At 54.3% G+C, this 17,075-nt stretch overlaps 4 protein-coding genes across 4 annotated transcripts; 3 read left to right on the forward strand and 1 right to left on the reverse strand.

Annotated features, from left to right (window-relative positions):
- Nucleotides 1-3,475: 3,475 nt before the first annotated feature.
- Nucleotides 3,476-4,402, forward strand: LRP88_05882 (uncharacterized protein; the record flags this gene model as incomplete). The annotated part of the gene is made up of 1 exon (XM_083242425.1): nt 3,476-4,402. One exon carries the CDS (start codon nt 3,476-3,478, stop codon nt 4,400-4,402), a length of 927 nt encoding a protein of 308 aa, XP_083101361.1.
- A 1,276-nt stretch (nt 4,403-5,678) lies between these two features.
- On the reverse strand, nt 5,679-7,292 carry LRP88_05883 (uncharacterized protein; the record flags this gene model as incomplete). Its single annotated transcript, XM_083242426.1, has 1 exon — nt 5,679-7,292. One exon carries the CDS (start codon nt 7,290-7,292, stop codon nt 5,679-5,681), a length of 1,614 nt encoding a protein of 537 aa, XP_083101362.1.
- Nucleotides 7,293-8,745: 1,453 nt separating this feature from the next.
- LRP88_05884 (DUF4202 domain-containing protein) lies at nt 8,746-9,428 on the forward strand (the record flags this gene model as incomplete). Its single annotated transcript, XM_083242427.1, has 2 exons — nt 8,746-8,966; nt 9,023-9,428. 2 exons carry the CDS (start codon nt 8,746-8,748, stop codon nt 9,426-9,428), a joined length of 627 nt encoding a protein of 208 aa, XP_083101363.1.
- Nucleotides 9,429-15,842: 6,414 nt separating this feature from the next.
- LRP88_05885 (uncharacterized protein) lies at nt 15,843-16,563 on the forward strand (the record flags this gene model as incomplete). The annotated part of the gene is made up of 3 exons (XM_083242428.1): nt 15,843-15,863; nt 15,964-16,147; nt 16,235-16,563. 3 exons carry the CDS (start codon nt 15,843-15,845, stop codon nt 16,561-16,563), a joined length of 534 nt encoding a protein of 177 aa, XP_083101364.1.
- Nucleotides 16,564-17,075: the final 512 nt, after the last annotated feature.

Consider the following 17,075-nt stretch of genomic DNA (forward strand, 5'->3'; position numbering starts at 1 on the left):
GGCTCGGGCACGGAGCTGAGCGAGGCGACGATATCGAGCAACTGGCTCGAGGCTATTGAGAAAACGAGAGGTTGGTGGTGGCCGCTTTGGGCTGCTTCGCGTGTAAGTGTGTCCTGGCTGGGTCAGGTCTGGGTGCATGCCTCCAGAATGGGCGATGCTGGGGGGTTCGGGATTGGACGATGGCAGGCGATTGGGCTTGATGGCGATCGAGACCTGAAAGCTACGTGGTCAGTGAGGGTGGCCGCATGAAAAGAGGCCACCCGCGATATCGGGCGGATGGTGATTGAGTCGATGAGGATGAACGATGCAAGATCTTGGGCGAGATAATTGAGGTGGTTGGGGAGTGCAGGGTAGATGGTGATTGGAGGAGGACGGTGCACTAGACGTAAAAGGATGGATGGAGGGCAGTGAGCTGGATGAAATATTGGATGATGTGTGGTTTGAAATATTGAGAGCTGATGAGATGGCATGCGAACTCTTCTTGGTATCGGGAGACACTGAGTTGTAAGTCAAGTCAGGCTCCATGCCATGTCATCGATCCAATGTCAAGACATGATGCACGTTGGTACCTAGCCTTGCCATAGGCGGAGGATTAACTACGTGGAGCACAGAAACGCCCAAGGAACAGACAGGGGTGGCTTCATGTCATGATGGCGAACCTGATAGGGTAAGACTAGGATTTACAGCCAACATGATAGTTGCGTAAACGTGCGTAATACCAACGGCCATTTAGGTTTCCGAGTCTCGAGGTGGTTGACACAAGATTGCAGACAGTGAGACGCTGATGTCAAGCCAAGGCGATGAATGGATGAGCCAGAAAAGTCTCGGGAGAACCCCCCCCGTGTTTCTCCCTCGCTTCGCCTGCGTGTCACATCGTGCGTGTCCCTCCGTACCTACGTTAGCTTGGAATCATCCCTTGACTCTGCTTCTTTTTTTTTTTCTGGGTCCTCATGCGCACGTACGATCTGCTGGCTGACATTTTGATGCCCGTCATGTTTTTTTTCGGGCAGGGTACAGCTGACAGGGATGTGTTCAGAGAGAGAGAGAGAGGATTTGCACCAAGGGACGGAGCGGAATCGAAGCCGCAAGAAGGGAGGACAGAAGGGGAGGGAAGTACGAAGCGGACGGAGTATTCGTATTAAACATGGCGAACGAGGCGTGTAAGTGAACGGATGTCGCGTATAACAAGAAGAGAAGACTCGAGTCGAGTCGGCAAAAGTCCAGAAGAGGAAACTGGGCGAGATTAGATGAACCGTGACGTTTCTATCACATGGTAAAAACGAAAGGAGACATGCAATTCCCTTTGGCCGGCAAAAGAAACAAGGCTCCATGGTTCCTTCCCTGTTGCTCATCATGTCCACGATCATGAATGAAGAAAAAAAAAAAAAAAGAGAGGGAAGGAACGCGCCTGCCGTGCAAGAAGACCTCATTTCCACCCGATCTTGCCGAGCGACATAATTTCTTTTCCTCTTTTCTTTTTTAACTCTTGTCAAGCAAAGTTCAACCTCGTCCCCGCCGCCAACGACAGCCTCATCGCACTTTTTATTTTTTTACTCTTGGCCATCTTCGTGTTGTGGTTCTCTCTTTTTTCACAGGCTCCTCCTATTTTGTCCGCCCACCCTGCAGTAAGGTTCAGGTCCCAGGGAGCCGGGTTCCCCGTACGGTACCGCGTCGTGCCGCGTCGCCCCGTGCGTTCAGTGCGCGTGTTATTTTTGTCTGCTCTGTGGTCTCATCTCCAACCTCGAATATTACTTTTCTCTGCTCATATCTTATATCTGCGAAAGATTGAACTGTTCGTTCTCCTCGTACGGTTCGCATCTTCGAGATTCGGCCCATCAGCATCAGCATCGACTGCAGCGGTTGGAGCTGCCCTGACAGCGCACCCTTGCGGCTCATCGATTTGGCGCGGCTTTTGTTTACTCACTCACCAATCGTTTCGCCTCTTGCATCTGCCTCAACTGCTGTACAGCCAGCACCTAGAAAGCATTGACATCTGCTGAACGCGTGACACCTCTCGAGCACTTCATCCGAAGCTTTGAACTCGTCAACCGTATCATTCAGTCGTCTTTCGATTGGACCAAGCGTCAGTCATCCGTTCTTGTCCCTCGTCACCGTACCGTTGTCAAAGCTCCCCGTCTGAGGCTTCGACAACTGCTACCCGCATTTCGTCGTCGTCCCTGGTTCTATCGCCAACATCCTCGAGGACTCGATCCGACTAGACAAGCCCCTGGCCACCTGCACCGGCGCCCAGTGGTGCATTGGCGATAGTGGTGCCTCTTTCGGGCTCGGGGTCCCTTGTCTAGCCTGACAGGCCATCTCGCAGACCCAGTATTGGGACAAAGACCCCCAGTCGGCAGCCCGCTGACCGTCTTGCTAGGCCTGTCGCCCGCGCTGCTCACCGCCTGCCCTGCCCATTCGCTGGACCTGAGGACGCCTCGGCTTCTTGCTTTGGACCTGACTGCACCCACGTCTCACGTTCCCTCTGCCTGCTGGGCGACTCTCACTCACACTCGCTCGTTCGCGCTCACACCTCAACCCAGCGCGCGACTGGCCGGCCGCTATATCAACATCCCCCAACGAGCCTGCTGTCCTGTCGTTCCTCCGCCATGCTATCCGGTGTCGCCGCCTTCGCGTTTGCTCTTCGCTGCTAGTCTCTCGTTTTCTGCCGAGTCCTCCATTGTAGTCCTGTGGTTGCTGGCTCCCAGTTTCACGCGTTCGTTTGCCCGCCTGCGTCTCATTCGTCGTCAGTGTACCGTACCGTACGTTCAGTTCAGTTGAAGCTGGGCCCTGGGTCGTTCATGCGCATGCGCCCTCGTGTGTACCGTTCGCCTCTGATCTCGAAATAGGTCAATTGGTCCCAGGAGCACTCGGTAATCGATTCTGCGCCGTTCAAGCGTCATCAGTCACTCGTTCTTGTCCTGACGCTCTCGTTCTGGATCTTCGAATCTCATCTCATCGCTCCTCTGGAGCCAACCATCACCACTTCGTCTCGGACCCAATCAAAGCCTGCCAGCTGTCGCGCGCGCACCTTCAACTTGGCTGGCCGACCCGTAGAGTCGCCCCTCTGCGGACCAAGTAGCCTTTCGCCTCCTGTCTCTAGGCTGCTCTGGCTGCCTCTCATCGGGCTGCATTGCGCGAGCTCCTGCGCCGTGCCGCAACGACCTGCACTTCGCTTCGTTCCCGCCGTGCGTCTCTCTGCAGCTGTGGATCTCGGTACCGGTTAGTCCAGCCAACCTCTTCATTCCTGCCTCCATTTCTCCTGTTTCCCTGCTTCCTCCTGATCTGCTCCTGTCCATGACGCCTGTTACTCGTGCTTTGATTCATATGCGAGGCTATTCCCTTCCCACCCTCGTCGCCCCTCTGTTCCCCTGGTCGACATACCGAGACTGAACCAATCCCCTAGTCTCAGCCGTGGATCCTCTGAGTCTAGTTTGACCTGCTTCAACTATCCCCTTGAAACTCTGTGCTGGACTGCATGGCGTCCTCCGAGGTTGACCAAAAGTTTCTCGGCAAGCTGGCCAAGGCTGTCGAGAATGACAACCCCCTCCTGGCCTCGATGCTCTTCAAGATTCTGGGCTTGTCTCTGAATCTTGCTGAGCAGCTTGTCGCAGCCAAGAAGCAGCGCCGTCCCGACTATGAGCCATCCCCAAATGCCGTGCGTCGCATCTTGCGCATCATCTGGCTCTCCCGCGAGGGCAGGACAATGCTCGAGCAGTACGTCATCCCCATGGTTGGAAACTATGGTGAACTCAAGGTTCTTGCCTACAAGCTTCGTGCTTCTTTCTCTCACATCTATGCCCTGTTTGGCAACCAACCTGTAGTGTCAAACTTGGGCAGGTATACGCCAGACGTCACAGCTTCTCTGACGCCACGGTTGGACAAGGGAAAAGGACGGGCCATTGACTTGGAGGTTGACTCGAGACCTTCTTCGGTACAACCAACTCACCCTCTAGAGGGAGGCCCTGTTATGCCGCCTCCAGGATTCGAGGACCGAAACATGCCTCTCTCCCCCAGCTTTCTCATCCCAGCCAAGGACTATCTCCCAGAGGCGAAACAGCACTTCCTCGAGGCCATCCAGCTTGCCGACTCTCTTCTTTGGGGATCGCACTCCCTCCGACTCTCAGTCAAGACTGAGTATGCCGCCTTCTTGTACGAATGTGTCCACGACGCCGAGGCAAGTCGGAAGCTCGCCAAGGACACCATCGCGGAAGTTTATGAAGCTACCGAAGGAATGGACGACGACATGTTTGGCGACGCTTGCGAATTGGTTACGGTCCTTGGCAAGATGATGAAGCGTGGTCTCGGGTCTAGTGGCAACCTGCGTGGCAGCAGAGCGTCAGCATCGAACCAGAGCCCTGCGCCTGGAATTACCGCAGTCCCCGGGATGGAGAACCCTATATGAAGAGTCGCCGCGGGAGATTTGTTGGAAATTTGTAATGCTTTGATCGCGGGCGCATAATCGCGAGCACTCTTGGGAGGTTGTGGGAGCCGGGGAGAAGCTTCAGGTCGGGTCTGGATACTTGCTCGCGGCATGGGCAACTTGATGCGAGCAGGGACAGACTGACACGACACTGCTTGGACCCAGGCATTGGTTGCACCACACCAGAGTTGGAACGACGACAGATCATTTTGAGTCACGACGGGCGCGCCAAGAAGTCAACACTTGGGGTTGAATCAGTTTCAGCGGGCCGTTCCGCGCGGCACGGCACTACACACACACACGCACACACGACACGGCAACGTGTGGGGATTCTCAGACATGATCAACAGGAGGGCCTAGATTGAATCAGCTCACGGCACATACGGGTCCATCGATTGACCGATGGGCAATCCTAGACAGGACACGCGCTCGGAGCCCCTCACGACACGGTTGAGAGGGAGGAACGACAGCATAGGTACGGCTTCGGATGTTGTTTCACGCAGCCAGTCGGTCTCACCTTGCCATCTACTTGTGAGCCGTGGAGTGGACACATCCATGTTGGCGCAACGCGAGGACTAATTTCCCCTTAGCGTTTGATGTGCATTTTCTTCTTCACTTCTACTCTGTTGTTTGATACCCAAATATTTCCGGACTCTGATATGCATGTGCGTTTACTTTTCTACGTATTCATTTATCTATTGATGATCTGTTTTCATGTTGTAGGGTCTCGGCTGTTGGCGATAGGAAAATAGAACAGAAGGTATCACGGAGGGAGGAGAGGTTCTGTTTGCATTGGCTGACTGATTTATTGATTGACCGGGCTTGTCTGATAGATGTAAGAGTACCTAGCATGTTTATTGACAATACCCAGGACGTTTGCATCGACATGTGGTTTATCTGAATCTGATTTAAAAGGGGTCGAACGAGTCTTGTTTGTTGTCTGTCTATGTCTAATCGGATGTCTATCGAATAGGGATCTATGAATATCCATCGAAACGCCATCTAACGAAGATGCAACAATCGATCAAGATCTAATCTAATCCGGGAACAACTCTAGAGGTAAAATCTCGACATGGTCCAACTCTCCTCGACCAACCTCGACCCATCATCGCACTCGATCTTTGCCTTGACCGTGTCTCTCTATGAGACTCGCAACAAGAACACCACTACCTGATTATTCCCTAGATCGTCATGATCCTTTTTGGACCGTGAGCAGCACTCACGCAACAAGATACTCGTGGGCTCACTCTGGTCCTGCTCAAGACTTGGAATCCGAAGAGTCATCAGAGTCGTCAGAGTCTTCTTCAGAATCCTCAGAATCCTCATCAGACACTTCACCGGATTCTTCACCAGATTCCTCGCCAGACTCCCCAGAGTCCTCTTCTTCCTCGAGCTCACCAGAATCGTTGGAGTCATCCTCACCAGGAACGTCTTGAATCCACTCCTTGACCTTTTCGCGGTCTTCCTTCTCACGCTTAGTGGCCCTCTTGGCACGTCTGGCCTCCTTCTCGGTACGTTCGGCCTCAGCGCGCTCACACTTGGCACGGATCAACTCCAGAGGGATCAGGCGACTTGTGACGTTGAAGAAGTTTGCCTGCATTTCAAGCCAGCGGTTCTTCTTGTATTTGCTATCAATAGAACCGAGAAGCTCGCAGTCCTTCTGGCAGAAGTTCTCGTCTGGTTCGGGGTGAATCTCTGGCGGGTAGAGCAACTTGTACACACGGTCCTGGAGATAGCGCATGTCAGCGCGCTTGTCGGAATCACCGACGATGACCTGGGAATCGGAGCTGCTGGATTCGACATCGGACGACTCAGACGAAGCATCTTCGCCGGATGAGGAGTGGTCACCCTGCTGAGCGGTCTTGGCCTTTGCGTTGGCCTTTGCCTGCTTGTTCTCGGCGGCAATCTTTTCGTTGCGGATTCCGGTATGCCACTTGTTGTGGATGGGACTCTTTCCTTTGCCCTTGGTGTTGACTTCTTCGTACTCTTCGTCGTCATCATCAGAGTCGTCATAGTCAACATCGGAGTCTTCCTCAGACTCTTCGTCTTCTTCATAGTCAGACTCTTCAACTTCGACTTCTTCGTCTTCTTCATCTTCATCATCTGACTCTTGGTCGGTGTCACTCTCGGATTCATCATCGGCATCGCCGCTGGTGTCATCATTTGAATCCGTGGTATCGTCGGGAGAAGAACCCTCGGGATCTTCCTTTGTTGGAAGGTCCTTGATGAGGTTCCAGCGATCAGCCACCTCGGTCTTTGTTTTTCCCAGAGCGGTCGCGATCTCGGTCCAGAGGAGTGGTGAGTCGCCCTCCTTCATCCCGCGAAGGAGGCAGTCCTGTGAGATCGTCCAGTCCGGGTCCTCATTGGCCGAGCTTGCCTCTGCCTCTGAAGCTGAGGCCTCACCAGTTTGTGATTCAGACTCTTCCTCGGCGGAGTTTTCATTGGAGGATTTGTTGCTGTTGGTGTTCTTGGCCTCGGAAGGCGCCTTGCTGCTGCCTTCGCTGGTTTGCGCCTCGGACTCGCTGGTCTCGGCCTGGGTAGAACTGTCGTCTCTGAAAGAGACTGTACGGCGTGTAGCCTTTACACACTTGTTCTTGGGACACTTCTTGTCACATCCCTTGACACAAGTGCTTCCGTTTTGAGAAGAGGGGTCGATAGGAGTCCCGTCAAGCTCGTAAGGTGCCTGGACAACAGGCGGGCTAACGACTGGCGTTCCATGCAGTTCGTTAGGAGGCTGGACAGCTGAAGCCCCCTGGCCCTTGCATGGTCCTGGTGCAGCGGGATCGTAGCCTCTGACGACTTCGGCGATAGCTGCATGGAAGCTTCGCGGCGTCAAGGGCGCCGGACGTTTACCACGACGCATACGACGCATGATGAAAGAACAAGCCGTTCAAGTATGTTGTTGGTTGCGCGTCTTGGGTTGGGGAGAGGAGTGATGATGAGCGAGGAAGTATGTCCCCCGACCTTCGTGTGGAGGAGGTAGGATGATGACGAGTACAGAAGACTCTGAGCTTGGGGTGAATAAAAGTGAATGATAGAGGTGGGCTTGGAAGCACCAAAGGCTCGAGAGTGATAGACGATGATGGATCTCCGACGCGACCTTCGAGGTGGTGGATGAGGGATGCTTCGCAGAAGAGAAGAAGGGTATTCGAGACGGTATGAAGGTAAAGGGGAAGAAGGATCAAGACCTGCCGCTCGGTCGCAGGATCAGAAAAGAAGAAGACTTGCTGCAATGCCTCAAGAGGTGAATGGAGATACTTCGGGCGCAAGAGGGGAGAGAAGAGGAGGAAAGGGTTCCTGGGTAAACGGGCAGATGGGCCCGGAAGCCTGAAAGGTTGTGGCTCCAAAGCGATACGAGAGATGAAGAATATCGCAATGATCCAAGCGATGAAGGAGATACTCGTGATCAAGAAGCAAAGGCAAGAAATAACCCCCAAGATCTCGAGATGCTGGAAAGGGTTGTGTTGTGTGTGGGAGAAGGAAGAGGAGGAGAAGAGGTTGGAGAGAGTCGAGCTTTTTGAGCCATCTCAAGGCTGCAGCATACGGCCGTCGAGCAGTGTCAGGGCCGTCACTGCAGTCGTTTTCTACCTGGACTCTGAGTGCGGGTGCCGGGCAGTTGGCAAAGCTAGTAAACAATGCGGACAGAGTTGATGCATACACAACTGAGAGTTGTGCTCAGCACGAAAGGATTGTTTAACAGACCAACCAACAATTAGATATTTATCTAGAGATATCAAATACTTCTTAGCTATTGTTCAGATCACCTACGAGCTGTTGATGCGGTCTCGTGGTGCTTCTTATTGTTGCTCCAGTTGACCAAGCGACACTCTACTCCCCCGCCGCCTCGACACCTTCGGCCACCAAGAATCGACAGTGATTCACTGTGCAGCAGAACACAATCCATTGCCTTCAACAGCAATAACTATTGTTCACCATGCCACTCTCCTTAGGGAGTCAAAGGGAGTCTTGGGCACACTCTAGAGAACAATGGTTTCAACACAACAACGGCATTCAAGTCCCAAAACAACACCACAAGTCACAGAACTTGGGACATACCTCAGAGAACAGTAATCTCCTCAAGGTAATAACCAAGTCCAGATTAAGTATATTGTTCTGGCGATACAGCTTAGTCTGATCACGACCCAATAGGGCTGTCGCCATTTTCGCTGACTCATCCCGCAACTCGCTCAACATCACGATATCGCTTGACTCGCACTACCTATCCTCTGCCTCCATCTGTCGAAACACCACTCATTTTATCAAACACACGTTTAGGCTTCGAGGGCCCAAGTTGAGACTCTATAAGGAGTTCAAGTACTGACACAATGCCCGACTCCTTACCTCCCCTCCCTGCCGAGTACGCTCGGGGCCTTGAGCTCATCGACGCTGCCCATGCCGAGGACCCGAGGACAGCTTCAGGACCCGATGGAACCACTCTTCCCTACGAACTTGACTATGCTCAAAAGATGACCAAGTGGCTCGCTCTCCGGTCCCCATCCGCTAGCCCTGTGCTCCAGCTCGCTTGTCGGGCTCAGCACTTCAGGAGGTTTGTGCCTTGTCCCAACTCGCCATGGCTTCATGAGACTCACCAAATCCTCATAGATGGGAGATCCCTCGAAGCAGCTATCCGATGACCCGCCCGGGTTATCTCACTTGGCGCGCAAAGCTCAAGGCCCAGGCCGCCGTTCAAGTTGCCGAGTTGCTGGCCTCACCAGAAATCCAACCCCCAATCCCCGAGGCGGATCGAGCCCGTGTGGCCGCCCTGATCCGGAAAGAGGATCTCAAGTCTGACGAGGAAACTCAGGTCCTCGAGGATGTAGCCTGTCTGGTCTTCCTTGATGACCAGTTTGACGACTTTGAGAGCAAGTCGGACCTCGACGAAGACAAGATGGTTAACATTCTTCGCAAGACCTGGGGAAAGATGGGCGAAAAGGGACATCAACTAGCCCTCGAGATGAACCACAGTGACCGAGCCAAGGAGCTGATAGGAAAGGCACTCGCAGGATGAATGAATATTGTCCATAAAGCTTCTGTCTGTTGGCTCAACACAACACAGCTTGCTGAGTGACCGTGACTCCTGCATACCATGTGCATCTGCTTGCCAGCTCTGTTATTCACAAATACAACATAGCCCAGTCCGCCTAGCAATGTGTCTGCCCTTCCCTGGTGAGTCTCCCAAGTTAGGGAAGAGTAGAGGCAAGAGGCAAGAGGCAAGAGTCAACTAGACGACAGGCAGGGGAATTCACCTCGCACCATCGAATGCCCAAGATTCCAACTTGCCTGTCCCCTTGCATAGCATCACGTAGCCATGATGGAGCTCGGCGCCGATGAACCAGGAAACCTGCCTCTGCCCCAGGAATTCTTGATTGGAAGGGAGAAGACGGTGGCCACACCGCGCCGTACGTAGGTAGCACAAGGCCAAGGCCAAGGGCGGCAAGGCAAGCCTCAACGCCACATCCAAAGTCTTCATCATTGATGGCTTCCTTCTTCTCCATGGATCTGATCTGGTCTGACGCGTCATAATAAAAAGTCCGTAAATTTTCGGCCCCGAAGTCGCTGCCGATCCAACATGGCTGAATGTGCCTGTATGTATGTGCATGTCGAAGACAATAACGGCAACAGAGCAGCCACCCCCAAGCATCCATCTCTTCTCTCGTGTCACACAAGGCCAAAAGCCCTGGTCTTGGCGTCTTTGCATCGGAAGCCAGGACGTGGGCGCGTTTGCCAGTTTGAGAGATGGCCACCTGTGGCGTTGGAAACGGCCATCGAAATATACCCATTGGTCGTGCCATGCCATGTCGCCAGCCTTACACGCTTCACCTCTGCCGTGCCCCCTGGAGGCTTGAGCCCACGAGCTAGCGTCCAACAACACACTGGAGATCGTCAGTGTAACAGTCGGGTTCGCTGTGACGAGATGAGACTGCTGGCCTGGTCTCGTCTGGGGTAGCACAAGAGATCCAGCGTGCCCTCGATCCAGCACACCGCAGAACGTCACCGTCATCAGACTGACATTCCCAGGGTCCTGGGAACCCACCTTTGGTTTTGACATGGAAACTTTCCGATATCGTATTTGACAACCACATCGCAGCCTGGCTTGGCATGGCATCCGATGGACACGCCCTATGCACCCTCAAGGCTGCCTCTGTCCTGTGACGCTTCGTGGCTTGGCTGTCGTGGTTCCTATCCGCCTCGTCTTTCCTCTTTCCTCTCTAATCCTTTGGTTGAGCTTCCGGAACCGTGCTATGTTTATCTGGAGCCCATCCCTCACCGAGTGAGATCGTCGGGTCAATTTGCACTTGGCAGCATCGCCATTAATACCATCTCCTTTCCTTGGCCATCGACTCGACCCGCTTCGCCTCGCCATGCTATGTAGGAGACGACATGGTGCGTCGAAATGAACAACACTAGTCAAGTTCAAAGTCGTCGGCATCTTCTCTTTCCGAGTGTACGTTTGAGACAGCCTTGCAAGGGGCCCGACTCCCTTATCCTCCATTCAATCTCCAAGGAGCAGTCGCATATTCCCCGGTGAGTCTTTGTCGCATCATCATGTGGCCCCGTCACTGACCGGTCAGCGAGAACGCTGGTGAGCTTGGTGTTGCTACGGCCCCCAACTGAACCAGATTGGATAGTCGATCGAGTTGATCGTGTTCCAGCATCGCAACCATTATCCCGATCGAGTGTCAAACTCGTGCACCACCCTGCAAGGGAGCCTGTCAAACTTTCATTCGGCCAAGTTGACAGGTCGTATCTGGTTGCCACACCAGATCTGAAAGCATAAGCTCATGATTCGCCAAACGACACCTGCAACTCCCCATGTCCATCTGTCGACACACTGCTCCCCTGCCATGCCACCCTGCAGCTTTCAGCTGGGTCCAGGCCCAGGGTTGGGTTCGGTTTGGTTTGGAGCCTCAAAACTCAAATCCGCAGTCGAACCTCGTGGCCAAGGCTCCTTGGGTTCCGTTCCGTGAAACGCCCAGACTTGCCTTGCCTACTGGACCATGTCCACGCCGTGCATGCATCAAGGAGCCTCGGTTGGCGGCCCAGACAGCTCGCTGCTGCTCAACCAAACCGCATGGTGGTGGCGCCTGCTTCGCTAGCATGGCGGATAGACTGCATCGCGCCGCTTCCTGGCGCTTTCGACTGCGTCCTGGTTGCAAGGGTCGAGCATATTGGAACCCTTTAGCCTCTACCCATTGATTGATATGCCAATCGCGCGAATATGGGCCTCTCCTTGGAACCAGAATTGCTTGGCCGTTGGCAGGGAACCGACAGACCCGGAGCAGAGCAGGTTCTCGAGATACATGCCGCAGTCGCCATTGGGTTGTGCCAAACGAGTACCAGTACGTCCTTGTTAGTTTGGAAATAACACATCCAACCCTTGCAACCCCTCCCGGGGCCGGCACTGTGGTCGACACCGATCTGTCTGTCTCGGGGGCATGGGGACATTGCAAGCTTGTTGCTTTTTCAACCAAGATCTGGCGGTGCTAGACGCAGCTGAAAAGTGCGTCACCCGTGATCCAACTACCCAGATAGCACGAGGGCATTGGACAGCGGCCCGGGTAGCGTGTTGGCGCGTTCATCTGGCGCCGGCCCCTGTTCGACGGGCACGTCGATGGAGTCCGAAGGGATGGTAACCGTGCCGCCACACCTGCGGAACTAGTCGTAGATCCCACCTCAAGTCTGTCCCAGCACTTGTTGGGAGCCTTCAATCACACTGGGACCACCCTGGGAACTCCAGGGGGTTGCCGCCAATCAGCAGGGCTGCGCGGCGCCCAGTCCTCAGATCCCCTGGTACCGTAGGGCTCTCGTCTTGACATGCCCACGGCGGTTCAGCGGCCATTGTCGCACACCCCAGGTAGATATCTGATCGCTGGAGCTCCAAAGAGAGCCGACTGAGAGTACTGTCCAGTAGTGTGGCTGGTGCGATATACGTTTCTATCCAGAATGTCAATATGCCCGAGTCTAGAAGACAAAAGACTCCGGAGAGCCAAGCATGGATGCCCACTTGCACGATTGGAGTGGACCGGCTAGTGGCGAAAAAGCCATCAAGGGGCCGGCTGACATCAAGCAGATTTTTCTTTGATCCTTGAGCTGTCGTCGACAGCCTGGTGAGTCCAATTCCCCTATTCCTGGCGTCAATGGACGCGAAATCTGGTCTGACCTGCTGGAGTCGAGAAGCCTAGCTAAACTGCTAGGACAGCGCCTGGAACATATTCGTTTTGGCAACAAATGATCCCCGACTAACGTCAATGATGAGCAGTCGATTAATACAACCGAGGCAAGGAGTATCTTTTCTCGAGCACAGTGGCAGAGAGCTGAGCCCACGCCCCACAGACGATGCATCGTCATTGTTGCTGAATGGGGCTTGTCACCCGCGCAGTGTATCATCGCCATTCCATCCTTGATGGCCTGAAGTTCAAAGGGTCCTTGTTGGCCACCATCGGTGTTGACCAACAGTTCGTTTCACTCGGTTCGTTGTCCCGCTCAAGCCGCCAGTCATATCATTGCAGCTGCAGCACCTAAAGCTGTACAGTAGGTATGTACATGTAGGTGGGTGCTGGCTGGAGGGAACAGGTCGATTTCCAATCGACCGGGTCCATCGGGGACGAGTGTGACATCGTCGCTGACTTGCTTTTTTCCATTGCTTTTTCTTGTTCCGATATGTGTATCCTTGCTGCTGGCTGAAATCCCTGCTTTTATGTAGCTGTGTGCCATTCATGACTTGCGATCGCAAACCTGAGCCGTGATGGGCGACGCGGGAATAGGGGCAGCTCATCTCGGTCCCGTCGAGGACAATGGTTTGCCGAGGACTTGCCCGCGGTGGGCGCGAGTCGTGTTAACCGCCGGCCAAGAAATTATTGACGATTGATCCTACTCCGCTCGAGTCAACTGACACCGGGGGGGCACCGGGCTGACGCTGCTGAGGTAACTGAGTGCATTTCTGCCGTCTCTGGGCTGTGAGAGAGCACTTGATAATTACCTGGCAATGGCCCTCGAGGAGGCAAAAAGCTCGTCTATCTCGAACGGGCATTTAGATCTGGCCACTGGCCAACCAGATCCCCTGGAGGTCAACCCCCTGCTACGCCTCAGCTCTGGGCCCTAGTTAAAGACGACTAGCTAGTGACAAGCCTCTTTCCGCGTCCCCGTTGCGTGTCTTGAGCTTGACCAGGGTCTGTTGGACGGTGCTCAGCCTGGGTTTGCCTTTGTTGAGTAATAATTAAATTTGGCGGGCTCTGACGTCGATTTCGTGGTTGGTCGCAGGCTGATAGAGATCGGGGCGGGACCCAAGCCCACGGTACGGCACCACAAGCATGCATGCACAACAGTGAAGGAATGCCTGCACGAGGATATACCGCGCGTGCTATACTTGCGGTTCCCTTCCCGGGCTGCAAGGCGATGGGCTTTTGGCGCAGTCGTCGAGTCGAGGGATAAAGAACCATGGGCCAGCCACCAAACTATTCAAGCGGACGGGAACGCCGCTTGTCTTAACAGGGGTTGAAGCCTCACCTCGGCAGTCATGACGTGCTTCCGTACGCGCGCGGACGCAGGATTTCCAGGGACTCATTTGTATACAGAGTAGACGTAGCTCTCCCGTCCGCGGGAGACGATCGCCCGGGTGAGAGGCCGTGGGAGTTTGCTGTACTGACAGACTGGGTCGGTAGCCGAGACCTGAGTGAGGACCCTTGCCATGCTGCATCCACGACGAGTGTGTGGCGACGCAAGGCTGCCGCAGGCCGACATGTAATGGATGGCAGGTTTGTGCAGCCCCAAGGGTCCTCTCGAGGTGAGGTGAGCGGGCACTATCCATCCCCGTGCTCCGTACCGTATATACCTACATACAGCAGATATTCGAAGCGGACCCGGACGACGAGGGGGTGTGGGCTGTACCTGTGCCACCGTAGCTGGGCATGGGCGTGAGGGTGGGCGCCGGCGCGAACGTGGGTCTGCCCCAGGGGAAGGGTATCGAATCGGCGGGTTTAGCCGGCAGTTGATGATGGACCGTCCATGGATGGATGATATGACAGACATGCCTGGGTGCTGAAGAAGAACGGACGAGGGTCAGGAGGAGGAAGATGGAAGCTAGTCTCGCCTTTGGCTATCACTTGTCACTTTCCCCTCGAGAACTCGTGATTCGGCCGGCTGCCCATACAGGGAAAAGGGAGACAGGAAGAAGGAAAGAAGGGTCTAGGTCCATTAGTAGCGTGCTGGGGCAGGTCAGAGTTGGTTACGTACCTGCCTAGGGACGTCAGGTCTGAGTAGGTTCTAGGTTTGGGAGGGAGAGACCGAGTGAGAAAAGAAAGGCAAGAGCTGGGCTACCTAACACAACCTCAACCTTACCAGGCTGTCTGCCTTCCTACCTACCGACGACATCTAGGTCCCTTCCCTCGGCCAATGTCAATGCTTGACCTCATCCGAGTATAATACCTGCCGAAACCCCAGACACTCTTTCTCGCCACCTGCCCGTTTACCGCTCCTCTCGAGGCACCTTCCTGCATTAGATCCCGTTGCTGATAGAGGCAACAACGTCCTTGGTAACCACCAACCCTCTTGCGCCTTCCCAGGCTTGGATCCGCCTTCAGTCCCGTCGCCCTATCTTTCCATTCTCAGTCATCTTACGCAAGCATCCTCTATCTCTCGCCAACACCAATATCTAGGATAGAACACGCACCAACCCTCGTTACCTACTCCATCTTCATCTCAGCACTGCCCAACCAAGGCTTCATACACATCGCTGCATTCTTGGCTGGTCACGTTCCAGAAATATCTTTGCCAGCCTAACCCTGTCTGTCTCCTTACATACATACTCCATCTTGCAGACAGGTCCAGGTCCAGGCAGGGGTCTCCTTGGGTCGAGATTCGTCCTGCTGCTTGGCTGGGTTTAATACGGACAGCCAACTACACCAACCATTCCGCGCCTTTACGCCCTCCTTACGAATTGACTTATACTGGGATCCATCTACAATCCACTCGACTCTGGCCCGGCAGCTCGCCCCCGACCAATCACTAGCACAGCGCTTGCAACCGCTCTCAGCTGCGCGCCCCATCACCGTCGCCCTCTCCTTGCCCGTTGCTTTCACCGCTGACGCCGCAGTCGCTGCGCTCGCTGCAGTCACTGACTGCGAGGCCTGCAACCTCCCTGCTGATCCCGTACCCCGTACTGGGCCGGGCCTGTCTCAACGGTGCCGAGTACTTATCCGCAGCCTAGCTCCTCACCTTTCCCTGACTGTGCGGCTCCAACCTTGAACACTTGCCAAGTGTCTGTCCATTTGTTCTTACTTTGGGTGGCTTTGCCATGAGAGACACCCCTTCTGCTCTACACCACCTTTTCCAGAAGTGCTCCTGATTCGAGGTCACTGAGAACTGTGACGGAGAGCATGTTGGATGCCTTAGCCCTATTCTGAGCCCACTACCGTCAGCCATCATGTCCATGCAATTCCAAAGCGTACGTGGTCTATCCTTAACCCCGCTTGCTGGCTCTTGGACCGTCCCTTGGCTTGTCCAGTCTCAGAGCTAGTCCTACCTAAACTAACTTGCCGATACAGCCCTTTCAAGAGTCACAGTTTGACATCTTCGAGTGGTATCCCCAATTCCAGTCCTGCCTCCGCTACTTCATCGACCATGCCCAGTACAGCGCTCCCGTCCAGACTGTGGCCGCTTGTGTCAACATCCTCTTGCCCTTCCAGAAGGGAAACTCTCCTCCTGTGACACCTACTCGGTCCGGACCAGGTCCGTCGGCATCAGCCTCCGGTACTATTCCTCTGGGCTTGCAGAGGACCCAAGTTACCCTGATCCCCTACATTCGCCGTCTTGTAGTGACCGGCTTCGACTCTCCTGCTGTTCTTCATGGCTTCTTTGGCGATGACTGGCTGCAGGGAATCGGGCCCGTCCACGAGAGCGAACGCAGAAACTACTTATTTGCCGCAAAGAGTGACAACTGGCTCAAAGTCAAGTCCCAGTACGACATGGCGGACGGGCAGACAGTTCCCTTCTTGAGGCCTTTACAAAACGTCACTGAGGAGGAGATACAGGCAGCCGAATCAAACTGGAGCGAGTGGCTTGCCATGCAAGACTGGATGCTTGGACCTAGAGCTCCTCCAGACGTCGGCGACCGACGAGTCAGGGTCAAGAAAGAACAAGACTAAAACCAATATAGAACGAACACGGCGCGAACAAGAACGAGAAGCACGCACACACGACATCTACAATATGACGCCAACTAGAGGGAGGGGAAAATCTGACTTCGAATCTACCGAGCTGTCTTGATAGGAGAAGACGTGGAGGGGGATCAGGATAATACGGCAGAGAAAGGGTCTTGTACACAACATGGAGAGAGTTAGGGAACCAGTACCTACACTCCAGCTCTGTTTTGCCATTGCTGTCATTACATACTCGAGGACTTAAGTTATAGAGATGTGTCAAGTGTGGATGGATAGGTAGCGTCGACGCTGAACTTCATTTTGGTAGAGTTGCCGCAAACTCCGTGTCTATCATGTTGGGCTGGTTGGTATATACAGGAGAATAGCAACCAGACGACCCTTGTTCCAGCCGATTAGAAGAGGAGAGGAAAAGGAAAAAAAAGTCATGGTAATGGCCGGTTGAACGCCCCTTGGAGGCCCCCTGAACGTTTGATGAATGCCCCCCCTTCTCGCCTTTG

The sequence above is a fragment of the Fusarium phalaenopsidis genome, assembly GCF_050370095.1.
Source record: "Fusarium phalaenopsidis strain FUZ10S chromosome Unknown contig_32296, whole genome shotgun sequence".
NCBI lineage: Eukaryota > Fungi > Ascomycota > Sordariomycetes > Hypocreales > Nectriaceae > Fusarium > Fusarium phalaenopsidis.